The 13,549-nt window shown below is 47.5% G+C and overlaps 1 protein-coding gene across 4 annotated transcripts in view; it reads right to left on the bottom strand.

Moving 5' to 3' along the window:
* The window catches only part of SAFB2 (scaffold attachment factor B2), a 54,677-nt gene that overhangs the window by 28,245 nt on the left and 12,883 nt on the right, over positions 1 to 13,549 (bottom strand). For 3 of the 4 annotated variants that reach the window (XR_003428386.1, XM_027085354.1, XM_027085355.1), the window contains exons 10-14: positions 9,978 to 10,127; positions 9,779 to 9,891; positions 5,624 to 5,754; positions 4,245 to 4,336; positions 1,322 to 1,458 (exon numbers count right to left, since the gene is read on the bottom strand). Coding sequence is in view for 3 of the 4 variants with exons in the window: in XM_027085354.1 (XP_026941155.1) it covers positions 1,322 to 1,458; positions 4,245 to 4,336; positions 5,624 to 5,754; positions 9,779 to 9,891; positions 9,978 to 10,127 (623 nt within the window). In the remaining variant the exon portion in view is untranslated. The remainder of the gene's footprint in view (positions 1 to 1,321; positions 1,459 to 4,244; positions 4,337 to 5,623; positions 5,755 to 9,778; positions 9,892 to 9,977; positions 10,128 to 13,549) is intronic. The other variant, XM_027085356.1, reaches the window with a different exon arrangement.

The raw sequence follows: 13,549 nt of genomic DNA, 5'->3' as shown, positions 1-13,549 counted from the left end.
CACCAAAACAAAGCCATAGCTAAATAAAGGTCAGGAAAGTAAGAAAAGCAAAGGATAATTGCCACTCTGAAGCTGCTGGGCACGGAGAAAACCCTGGAGATACGGATGACAGTAGCTTTCCCTGAAGAGGGACAATCAACACTGTCTTTTTGTCACCCCTCCCCTATACAAGGCTGTATTTTTTTTTTTTTTTTTTGCGGTACGCGGGCCTCTCACTGTTGTGGCCTCTCCCGTTGCGGAGCACAGGCTCCAGACGCGCAGGCTCAGCGGCCATGGCTCACGGGCCCAGCCGCTCCACGGCATGTGGGATCTTCCCGGACTGGGGCACGAACCCGCGTCCCCTGCATCAGCAGGCGAACTCTCAACCACTGCGCCACCAGGGAAGCCCAAGGCTGTATTTTTAATAAGCACGTCATTTTGAAGGGACCTAAGAGGGGGTGGGGAAAGGAGAAGGCCAGTCACCAGCGAAGGGGACGGTGGTCTCATTTATCAGCCACCACACACCAGGAGCTGAGCGGGGACTGGGGAAACCCGTTCTGCTCTCTTCACACCCTCCCACGGTGCCTGGGAAAGGTCCAAACCAAGGGCAAGCCAGCTGGAAGCAAAACATCTCCAAATGATCAAGAAATTTTTACTTGCTAAACCCCATATGCAGAGGCTGAAATCACACTGTTTTGGAAAAGCAAACTGGAGAAGTTTCTACATGATCTGCCTTAGCTCAAGAAAGTTTCCCAAACACTGCAGTATCACAACTTCACTGGGTGACGTTTAAGGGAAAATGACGAGGGAGCTCTAGACAACCTGGTGTGAAATGGCAGAAAGCGAAAATGGAAATGATAAGCCTGCTTCAACAAACCATCTCCTCAGCAAAGGAGCACAGAATCGCTGTGGGACCGCTGCTGCCTGAAAACGCCACGAAACGCAGACGTCTCAGGAGCAAAGATGTGAATCACAGCTCTAACAGGCCAGCCTGTTCCTGGGCTGCCATGTTGATCTAATTCACGTGGAAGGGTTTGGCGGCAAAAACTGAGGCCTCAACCCTGGAGACCCTTCTACCAAAGCCACAGGCAGCGTGGGTCCGCTTGCTACCTGGTCCAGGGTGCAACTTCAGCCAGAGGAGATGCTGCTGAGCAGAAACGGGCTCTGATGAAATGTCACGGGACTACCATGGGCCAGTGTGAACGCCCCCGCCTTTCGCTCTCAGAGGAAACACACTAGGAGGCCAGTGAGCCACAGCCACACAGGCGACTCGCTTAGGAGGAAGAGCAACCCTCCCAAGAGGAGACCACGGACCCGCTGGCCTCGCTCGGCCCCCACTCACCGCCGCCTCTCTGTCTCTCGGATTTCCCGTTCCCGCTGCCTCTGGCGCTCTCGTTCCCTTTGCTCTTTGATTTTGTCAAAGGACAAGATGTCTCTCTTCTCTTTGCTTTCCGATTTGCGATCCTGACTCTTTGAGCTCTGTTTACCAAAATTGGTTTATTAATGTTAGGAAAATGCTGACGACAGATGCACGACGCAAGTGGAGTATGCACATCTGGACTAGACTAAGATCCTTCAATCCCACGTAGTTTACAGGGAGGCCCCAGCACAGGCCACCTCACACCGCCATCTGAGTTACGCTGCTAGAGTCTTGCTTTCAAAGGGCATTAATGGCAGAGAAAAGGTGGGGTGAAACCTCAGCAGTTTTTCTGCAGCAGCAGAGCCAAGCGCTCTGCATTATCTAAAGCAAAACGAGGCTCCCCAGAGGCACAGGCCATGTGCACTCGATGCCCGCAGCGACCCCTTCGTTCACTGGGGAAGCTGTCGAAGCAGCTGTCTAGACAGACAGCTGGACGAGGGGCTGCGTTTTTCACTTCTCAGCTATTGGCTCAGGCCTCAGGCATGTGGCCTCAAAAAAGAACCAACCAAAGGCACTTGAATGTAAAACAGCACTGCCAGTAAGGCAGAAAGTACCAGTGGGCAACTTCTATGCTCTTACATTTCTGGGAGAAGACAGGAAACAATGACAGCCAATACCCATTTCTGAGGCTCTCAAAGGCTGGGACTCCCAAACTGCCCACAAGCAGACTCTCCCAGAAGTTTTTACGTAGCTCAGAACCCAGGGCCTCCTGCAGACCCGCCACCTCAGAATCTCCAGGGAAGGGGGGCCTGGGAGACACTATTCAAAAGCTCCTCAGCTTATTTTCTTAATTCGCTCACTAAGGGGCAAAAACGTCAATGAAAGACAAAGCAATCCAAAAGAAAGATAGGCAAAGGAGGGGGACACAGAGGACACCCTCATTACAGGGACAGATCTGCAACCCAAAACATCGCCATTACCCTCAAGATGGGCAGAGTTGAGAGTCTGATCACACACACTGCAGACTGGAGTGAGGAAGGGCAGATGCCCTATGTTCCGAGGTACGGATGTGATCTTCTGGGGAGGCCAGCATGGCAGTGGAGGTGCCGAATCCGACTCCAAGTTCAAGCCTGGCCTCGGCCACTTCCTAGCAGCCCAGCACACGCTACACACTCAGTGAACCTAAGTATCCTCTATAACCTTTCTGAAGGGCACTCTGATAGTATCTATCACAATGAACAACATCCTGGCGGCTTTGGACCAACACTGCCAACAGGCGTGCACGCAAATGTTGCACTACAGCCATTTTCAATAGGGGATGTGGAAACAACCAAACGTCCGTCACCAGGGGACTGGTTAAAAATGATCAAGGTGCATCCGTAAGCTGAAATGATACGAGCTTTACAAGGAAAAGGACACACACCACCACCTGGATGGATTTCAGGGACATCACGCTGAGGGAAAAGGCCAATCTCAAGGTCACGGTTGCACGATTCCATTTATACACTTGCTCACAACGACAACATGCTGGTAATGTAAGACAGGTTAGAGGTTTCCCGGCGCTGGGGATGGGCTGGTGGGGTGGGTGTGACAATAAAGGGATACCAAGGAGGAGATCTTTGTGCTGATGGACTAGTTCTGCATCTGGACTGTGGTGATGGGACACAAATCTACACGGGTGACAAAATGTCCTAGCACTGTTCACACCCTCTATGCCACCCTCCTGGCTCTGTGACTGTGCTACACGGTTACACGAGATGGAGCCACTGGATGAAACCAGGTGACGGGTTCCTGGGCCTCAATTTCCTGTGAATCTGTAATTATTTCAAATTTTAAAAACATTTTTTTAAAAGTAGAAAAAGCAGAACTGTATGTCTCAATACACAAAGCTCTCCAAGACATCACATACAAAGAGGTGTACAGCAGCCAAGTTATGGGAAGACCCTTTCCCCATGGTGTTTCAGAGTGTAGACACATGTGCCGCATGTGTAATGCCCTTTGAGGGGAGCCCATGCAGAGCACAGGCTTCTGCTTCGCTTACCTTGTATCTTTCTATACTACATGTATGTTCTAATCAGGCCTGCGTTATTAGTTACTTTTTTAACATCAGAGTTATTTGGGTGGTAACATTATAGGCCTTTTTGGGTTTTCTTCTCTAGATTTCTCTGTATTTTATGATTTTCCTATAGCCCAGAGGAAAAACAGCATTAGGAACTGCTGCTTTATAGAACCCAAATGTTCATTTCAAAATTAAGTGTCAAGACCACAAAGTGTTCTTGGATGAATACTGTTAGCTCTGCACTCACTAACACAGCATTACTCTCATTAACCTCTTAGTTAGAACCTTCAGCTGGATGCAGAGGGCTTTGTTTTCCAGAGTAGAAGCAGCAAATGGACAAGCAACCAGCTTGTCCAGCAGCATGGCCCACAGAAGCGATGGAGCTCATTCTCTGATAACATGGAAGACAGTTTTAGGGTGGACTCTACTTTTCTTTTTGGTTAATTTAATAGGAGACTAGAAAAACTAAAGAAAATAAATAAAGTACTATTAGATTAACCAAAGAGTAGAACCTGCCTTCCAACTTGACAAGCCCTGGGTCTTGCCCATTCCATCCAACTTGTGAATCAATTCTCCTTCTAGAAAACAGTATAACCTATAACCTAACAGGACCGGCAAAGGGTCAACACATTTATGGGGAGCAAACACAGTTAAGTATTGTTTTGAAATAAGTTTCAGAACCTAGTTCGTGCCTGTACATAGACTCTAAATAGTTAATACGCCTTTTGAGTTCTTTTTCTTAACACTTCAAAGGTGAAACAACGTTGTTCTTATACTGCAAATCCGAGTGGTTGTTAAACCACCATCAGAACTAGCTAGACTTGAGAGGGCAGAAGCGATACTTACTCTCTCCTTTGACCTGCTTGTGGTTTTCACACTAATGACAGGCTCCCCTTTCGATTTATCCATCACAACTGTTCGTTCCATGCCTCTGCTTCCTTCAGGAGAAAACACAGCCACTTACGAAATCATGCTGACCCCCCCCAGCTCCTGACCGCAGGCAGCAGCCCCACCAACCGGGGGCTCTGGACACGCCCTCCAATGACTGCTGATAAGCTCTGGAGCCTCGGCGCCCCATCTCTCTCCCCTCTGTGATGTGAGGTCAGTGACGCCCACATGGCAACAGCAGGTCTGAGGTGGACGGGGCACCCCAACAGGCCTTTGCTCGTCTGGAATGAAGTGGTGTGATCTGTTCACACCTTACGGCGTAAACGGGAATTAAACTGCATTCTGCAACGTGGGCACAAACACGTCCCACACTCAGGCCTCCTTCACCCCCACGCTAAACCCCAGTGGCTCCAGGGATCATGCACTTCGAGGTGCATTCCTCCCACAGGTTCTGGAGAGCTCTGCAAAACCCAGGCCCCTGTGCTGAGTCAGACATGGCCTGCCAGCTCGGAGGGCCCCGCGAGACAGGTGGGCTCTCCTCATTCATCTACTGCAATAAAGGCTTCCAAACTGATTTTCCCCTCAATGAAATGGTAAGCAGGCTCTAACCACCAGAACAATTACTGATTTACGGAGATTTACAATACTGAAGGAACATTTTAAAAACACGGTGCTCTTGAGACTGCTGGTAAATTACTCCAAACACTTGAGATGTAACTTGTAATGTGCCGTACCAAATTCCAAGGTTCCAGAGGGTTGGGTTGTTTCTGTTTTAAAGGGCGTGGAGGGCATGTGTGTGTGTGGGGGGAGCGCACTGGTTTCACTTTTCCCCACAAAACTTTCTGTGGAGTCTCATGCAAACCTGAAGGTGCATTGCACAATAAACTTTTATAATGGGTATAGATGCTCTGAAGTTTTAGTTTTCTCTACATTTTTTTCTTTTTCTTTTTTTTTTTTACTTTATCTGATTTTAACACAAATGCAGGAAAAACTCGATGACATATGTGCAGAACTGCATGGAATTAGTCACAGGAACCAGGACACCTCGCTCCTGCAAATCCCACATTCTATTCTACCGGAGACTCAGGAAAAGCCAACACCCAGGTCACTGAGCCACCAATAAACACAGATCCCGACCAGAAAAACTACAGATTTCTGATGTTGTGGAGAAACCCCTTTTGGCCATTTCATCACCGGAGGCTGTCCTCTAAGAGCTTCCTGCACACAGAACAGCTCAGCAAAAGGCACCAATCCTGCTGGGCCCTCACTCCATGCAACCCGCCTGCCGCCCTTGCCGCCTTTTCCCTTCTCGTGAACACTCCACAGACTCTCATCACCTGATCTGGTGACTCGGGACCGATTGGCTGCTCCTGGTTTCAGCTCATCTTCATCTTTTTCTTCCTTTTTAATGTTTTCAGGTTTTCTTTCCTCCTTCTTCTCCATCTTCTCTTCCTTCTTAATTACAGTTCTGTTTAGAAACATGGTGATCACACTTGAGGTCCTGAGATTCTCACAGGAGTAGCTCACACTCAGACTTCTACACAAAGCAAACCCGCCCGCTGCCAGTTGGAGGGAAAAAATTAATTGAAAACTGTGGTAATGATAATACCCTCTTTAGATACAGCCCCTTCCCACTTAAGTTACCTGCCACATCTAAAAACATGCCAGATGAAACTACAGGCTCGTGGGGTGTCTCCCCAAAATGCCAGATGTACCAGTGTGTAAACAGGCCCAGAAGCAGACATGAGAAACACTCCAATTATACAGGAAAGCTTGTTAAAAACTAACTTCAAATGTTTCATCTTGTATGTGTAGAATATTACTTTTAAGTTTTATAGGGAAAAACACTTTTTCCGAAAAGCAGAGTATAAAACAGAATGGAGATACAGTACAAGGAAGGGCGGTGCCTGCTGCAGGAAGCCCTGGGCCCCCCACCCAGACCACCCCCCCCCACCGCACCTGGTAATTTCCGCACGCTTTGGGGGAGGCAAAATGGCACGTGAGGTGCCAGCAAATATGGAAACTGCTGGTGCCATTTCAACTGAAGGCAGTCTCATGCTAAGCAGTCAAACAAATCGTCGCTGCCATTCAAACGTGTCTCCCACATTCCCTACTGCTGCTTGTCCCCGGAGTTAAACTCCACACTTACAAAATGCCCATTGCATGCCAGGGTCCAGGATGGGAAATCCAGGCCCTATGGGGTCCGCTAACAAGCACCACCTGCCCTCTCTTCCCACCACCCAGGCAGAGCTCGGGATGGCCGAGGAAACCTCTCCCAGATGCCCCTCAGCTCACACTTCCTCCCTCCTAAACTTCCACAGCATGACGCTTTAAAACTGTATCTATTTTGAGAAATATTCAATTTCAAAATGAAACAAAATAATAACCGATGGTGTCTATCAGAACTGAAAACTGTAAATGTTTGTAACATACTGCTTTCCCTTTACGACACAAAACACTCTGGACACAGCCACCCCTATGACAGTCTCCATCCCTGTGACAGCCACCACCAGTGCCTTTACTGTCAATTGTGTGGCTCCACCTCTCCTGGCTTCACTCGCATATTCCCGTAACCATGATGCCCTACAGTGATGCTCTAGGTTTCTTAAGACTGACACAGTGAGACAGTCCTCGTGTGCTGCTCTACAATGCCTTTCACCGCATGCCCTGCCGGTTGGGCTGTGTGGACACACGCACAGATCTGGGTCCTTTTGACTGCTGAACCACAGCCCACTGTTATTTACCCGCTTCTCTTCTGACAGATTAGAGACTGCTTCTGCTCACCACCTGACTGCAAATAAACCCCAGAAACCATCTCTGACGTGCCTTTCCCACTGTTCCAGGGCAGCACCCTCTCCCTCCCAGTAGCCTTACAAAATGTCTTGAGAGGAGACCCTTCCTACTTGTTCTGGACTCCTAGACACAAATGGACTTCTTGATAACACTAATTAAGTTAAAAACCAATTTCTTTCTTCTTTTTTTTTGCTGCGCCATGCAGCTTATAGGATCTTAATTCCCCAACCAGGGTTTGAACCTGGGCCCTCGGCAGTGAAAGCACAGAGACCTAACCACTAGACTGCCAGGGAACTCCCTAAAAAGCAATTTCTAAAAAATATATACATAGGGAAAAAAAGACCAGAAAAATAGATACCAAAAGTGTCAGCCCTGGGTAGTGGGATTATGCTTGACATCTGTGTGTGCTTTCCAAATGGCAATTACATAAAAACTCATCCAAGACAAGCAACCTCTTTAGGAAAAGCTTCTCTATGTCACTTAAGCTGACTACCAAACCTAGAAATTCTTAAAAACAAAAGGTCAGGGACATCCCCAGTGGCGCAGTGGTTAAGAATCCCCCTGCCAATGCAGGGGACACAGGTTCGAGTCCTGGTCCAAGAAGATCCCACATGCCGCGGAGCAACTAAGCCCATGAGCCACAACTACTGAGCCTGTGCTCTAGAGCCTGTGAGCCATAACTACTGAGCTCACATGCCACAACTACTGAAGCCCACGCGCCTAGAGCCTGTGCTCCGCAATAAGAGAAGCCACCGCAATGAGAAACCCACACACCACAACAAAGGGTAGCCCCCGCTCTCCGCAACTGGAGAAAGCCCACGCAGCAACGAAGACCCAATGCAGCCAAAAAAAAACCCCACAAAAGGTCAAATGAGGGTGTTCAATGAAGAAGAGAGTAAGATTAAAAACGAACTTTAAAACGCTCAGCCTCCTACACAAACCACTTGAAAGCAGTCTGGTTTCATTTTAAGCTCATCACCCAGTTAAGCAGCCCTGCGCTGGGGTAGCCACCCCCTGCTCGCCTCAGGCCCGGCGCTGCTCCTTTCTGAGCTGTCTCTCCTTCCACACAGAGCACAGACCTCACAGCATCGTTCCAGGGGCTGCGGAAACCACACACGCTAACTAGTGATTACACCCCCTTCCTTTCCCCATAAACATATCTCACTTTTGTGATCAGAAAATCAACATATGAAATGCATCTCAAGGTGCTAAGAATACCAAGAACTCCCAAGAGCTCCCCATGTTCCCCCAGTACAGGTTTTTAGCACTACCAACAGGATGTGTCTCTTTGGAGAAGCTGCCAATAAAATTACGATCTCACCCCTAAATACAAAAAAGCTAATCTGACATGCATTTCTCCTGGGTTTACAAATTCCAATTTGGCTACAACGAAGATGGCTAAGTACATCTTTAAAAACCAAGTTTAGGGCTTCCCTGATGGCGCAGTGGTTGAGAGTCCGCCTGCCGATGCAGGGGACACGGGTTCGTGCCCCGGTCCGGGAAGATCCCACATGCCGCGGAGCGGCTAGGCCCGTGAGCCATGGCCGCTGAGCCTGCGCGTCCGGAGCCTGTGCTCCACAACGGGAGAGGCCACAACAGTGAGAGGCCCGCATACCGCAGAAAACAAAAACAAAAACAAAAACCAAGTTTAACTTATGAATGTAATGCCCACAGTCATGTTTATTTAACTATAAATTTTCTTACGTTTAAAAAAAAACAAAAACTGAATTACAGTGAGACTGACATTCTCAGCAAGATTCAATTTTTAGGGTGTGAGTGGACCTAGAAATGAAAATAATCTGTGCTGACAATACAAACTCAACATAAACTATGCATTCTGAGAATAGCACCCTGTCAGGCCCGTCAACAAAGTCTACCTTCTCAAAAAAGATAAACCTACAATTTTGATAAAAGTATCAATGGGAAATGCTTGCTTTTGAAAGATCTGTCCCTGTTTTCATCTTGATTAAAGATGCAAATCACCTCCTTTATAAAGGTAGTCTCTCAGACCTGTGGTTCCCAAACTATGGTGCCAAGGTACACCAGGATGGGTGAACTCACAACTGCCCTGGGATATTTTAAATTTCTGAGGGAAACAAAGAAATACTATCTGCCAGACAACACGTCAACTACTAGCTTGTGGTCACTCGTTTCGATATTAGATCAGGCTACATTCCTTTGGATGAAACTGTCTTTGCAAAGCTGGGCTTCTGCAGTTGCTGTGATAAAATACAAGATGCACAAGGATCAATGTGGACCAGGAAATGATTCCAGGGTTTGAGAGGCCATGCAAGAGCTCAGAATGTCAAGAATGAAGTAAAAATACAGCTGACCCTTGAAAAGCATGGGGATTGGGGAGCCGACCCTCCACAGTCGAAAATCCACATGGAACTTCATAATCGGCTCTCCCTATCCGCGGTTCCACACCTGCAGGTTCAACCAACTCTGCACCTGTAGTACTGTAGTATTTACTCCTGTAAAAACTGCCCGTGTGAGCGGACCTGAGCAGTTCAAACCTGTGTTGTTCAAACATCTTTCAGTCTGTGTTATTTTTTCAACAGATTACTAACTTGCTTGGACATAAATACTAAGCGGCAGCAAGATGCCAAAAACCACCCAAGATGTAAATAAGGAGCTGGTGACCCTGTGGCTGCCACCTGCCCTCCTCTGAAGAGAAAGGTTTTAAAAAAGCACTTTACTTTTCAACTTTGATCTCCACAGAATGATGTCTGTCAACATTAGACAATTTTTCCTTCTTCACTTCACATTCTTTTCTGTCAGACAGCTTTTTCCCAGCAGGTTCGTTTTTGGCCTAAAATACAACACAGACAGAAACAGGTTAGGGACCAGGTCTTCTGGCCTGTGAGCTCTGAGTTACAGCAGCAAGAACAGCCTCACCTTCTCAACAGAGATCATTCTTCCATGAAGCTCAGTTCTGTGGAGATGGCTGATACACTTTGTGGCCTCATCGGACGTTGACATGGTGACAAACCCGTAGCATCGGGCCCCGGGACTGCGGGCATTGGTCACCACTTTGGCTCCAACAACCTTTGTGAGAAAAGGGTACTCTTATTTTCTCATGCAAATAACCACATTACGTATCAAGAACTGCTAGCAGTTAACTGATCATCAGAATCATTTCCACTTGTTTTTACGGCTCTGGAAATTGTTGTTCTTCGTAACAAGTTATTAAAGTGATTCCAATAAATCCTGACCTATCAAAATACAACTGCTTTTAAGATTAGCCCTCACAGTGACAAAATACAAACAAGAAAAGCTAAAGACAGACTTCATTAACCACGACCTGTTAATTAATCAAAAGTCCTTCCCACTCAGACCTTTTTCTCCAATTCGACTGTTCCCATGGAAAGCTACGGGGATGCTGACTCAGAAATGCACCCCAATTCGTGCACGTCCGGGCTGAGAACAGCTCTGATGTGATGCAGAGAGGGCTTCCGCTTCCAGCCAGGACAGAGTACCAAGCAGTTACCCTCCTGCCGCCTGAAACTAAAAACCCGGAGGAAATGTGGGCAACAAGGGTTTTCAGACACTGGACAGCAGGCCGCATAGGATGGTGACCCCTGCAAGGGGGTAACGCCCAAGGGGTGTCTCCTATGACTGCCCTGGCACACCACCTAGAAGTTCCAGCCAGCAACAGGGAGGAGGGAGTGAGGGGCAGCATCCCTGAACAGACAGAGCTCAGAGTCAGAGGAGATGAAGGCAGCAAGCAATCAGAATACCACAGAGGAGAGGGCTGCCCACAACCGTGCACTTGTGTGAGGTGACCACCCAGGCTAGACAGACACCCACCAGTAACGGGCAGAGGGAACAATCCCCTGGGCCCACTCAGGACCATAAACGGTTCACTGTTACCAGAGTGACCCCACCAGCCAGAGTGGAAGAGCCTGTAATTCCCGGGGACATGAGGCCGAGTACTCAGGAGTGGACAAAGCTGGCCAGAGTTAAAGGCTGCCCTAGCCTGACTGGTGAAGCCTAACAACAAGCCTCAGAAGGAGCAAGTGACTGAACTGTGACCCAGCAAATGCGCAAAAACATTTATGGGGACACAGGAAGGACCAGCACCCAACAAGGTGAAAGTTATCACGTGGCATCAAAGACAATGAGGCTAGCTAGCCAAGGAGCAGGAAAACAGGGCTCTAGCACAGAAAAGGACAAAGTCAATAGAAATGTCACAATGACAGAACTAGTGAACAAGGAGGGCCGTATCCTGTACGTTCCAGAAGGCAGAGCAACAACTGAGCACGTCAGGTAAGCACATGGAAGATGTTTAAAAATACCCAAACCGAATTTCTGAAAAAGACTACACCAGATGGGCCTGAGGACAGACAAGACAAAAGAAAAAATTAGGGAACTTGAAGAGGTAGTAAGAAAAACCATTTGAAATGAAACTAAGAAAAAACAAAAACGAACCAGAGCAACAGCAATATGTCCTCATGGGCACGGAGCACAGGAAAAAAACTTCGCCAACGAGACCAAAGCGCAGCAGCAGCAAACTTAACTGGTGGTAAAGAGAAATCGTGAAGGCAGCCAGAGGAAGACAAGACGCACGGACACTAAGGAGCAAAGGTGAGAATGACAGCCGGCTGGCTGGAGAGGACGCAAGTGAGAAGGAGCAGAGTGGCTGTGCCACCTGGAGGAGAGCAGCCAACCTTGAATTCTATACCCAGCAAGACAAAGGCAAAGCAACAGCTTTCTCAGGCATGCATATGCCATGAGAATTCACCGTCCACAATGCTGCACTACAAGACATGTTTAAGGAGGAAGGAAAACAATACCCAGGGAGAACGTGGACAAACAAAAAGGAAGAAAAGAGCACCCCAAAATGGTAAATACACATGAGTAACTAAAAACCCACTTTTCTTTAAAAACAACTCACCAAAAAAAAGCCAATAATGCACCGTGTGCTTTATTAAATAGAAGTAAAACGTAAGATAACGTCACAAAGCCTGGAGGAGAAAATGGCAGTGCACTGCTGTAAGGCTCTCATACTACTTGGGAACTGGTATAATGAAGTCACTGGGAGATAGACTGTGATAAATCAAATAACACCTCGAGACAAACGAACCTGGAAATACAACACACCAAAATTTATGAGATGCAGCAAAAGCAATCTAAGGGGAAAGTTCACAGAAATAAATGCCTACATCAAGAAATAAGAAAAATCTCCAATAAACAACCCAAGTTTACACCTCAAGGAACTAAAATAGAAACTAGTTACATAGACTAGATATAGCTAGTAAGGCACAAATCATAAAAAAAACTATGCAATGCAAAATCAAGCAGATAAACAGGGACTTCCCTGGCAGTCCAGTGGTTAAGACTTCGCCTTCCAGGGACTCCCCTGCTGGCTCCGTGGTTAAGAATCCACCTGCCAACGCCGGGGACACAGATTTGATTGCTGGTCTGAGAAGATCCCACAAGCCGCGGAGCAACTAAGCCCGCGTGCTGCAACTACTGAAGCCTGCGCACCTAGAGCCTGTGCTCTGCAACAAGAGAAGCCACCACAATAAGCCCACACACCACAATGAAGAGTAGCCCCCACTTGCCACAACTAGAGAAAAGCCCACGCGCAGCAACGAAGACCCAACACAGCCAAAAATAAATTTAAAAACACCTAAAAATTTTAAAATGTTTTAAAAACAGACTTCACCTTCCAAATCGGGGGTGTGGGTTCGATCCCTGGTCAGGGAGCTAAAATCCCACATGCCTCGCAGCCAAAAAACCAAAACATAAAACAGAAACAATACAGTAACAAATTCAATGAAGACTTTAAAAATGGTCCATATCAAAAAGAAAAAAGCAATCAGGTACAAGGAATCCAAGAAGAAACAGGACATATACAAAACACAGAGCAAGAGCACAGATTTAAACCCTACCATACCAGTGCTTCCGTTAAGTGCAAACGTTCCCAGAGGACAAAGACGTGAGGATTAGGATATACAAAAAGCCTGAGGCACGGGAGCCATGGCTTCTGGCTGTGACCTCCTCTGAACTCAGTGGGTCAACGTGAACAAGTGCTCTCCTCTCTCTGGACCTCAGTGTACCCAACTGTGAGATGGTGAGGGGGATACATGCTCCCTAGGATCCCTGCAGACTTTGACATTTTCACTTCTGCCTGAAGAAAGCCCCGATCTGTCCAAAGCATCCCATACAGGGCCAGAGCCTCTGCTGAGATGGATACAGATGTCAGTTCGCATATCAGAGACGAAGCTTTGCCTTCTTCCCTCTCCTCAATGAGAGGGCTGAGCTAATCATGGGGTCATTTGACCTTTCCATCAAACATTATCTTTATAAGGGCATCACTTCCGATGACAGATAAACCTAAGTGAGAGCAGATACCACAAAAAGCTCCCATGTTCCTGTCTGTGCCCTTTCCCTGCTTCCCATCCCCTACTATCAAGCTCCTCACAGAAGCCTTTGTCTGCTCATCCACTTCCAGAGCCTTGCCC

Source organism: Aethalodelphis obliquidens, unplaced genomic scaffold, assembly GCF_003676395.1.
Source record: "Aethalodelphis obliquidens isolate GAN/ISIS:26980383/991018 unplaced genomic scaffold, ASM367639v1 scaffold53, whole genome shotgun sequence".
NCBI lineage: Eukaryota > Metazoa > Chordata > Mammalia > Artiodactyla > Delphinidae > Aethalodelphis > Aethalodelphis obliquidens.
The sequence above is the reverse complement of the archived record's forward strand: the minus strand, read 5'-3'. Positions and strand labels throughout refer to the sequence as shown.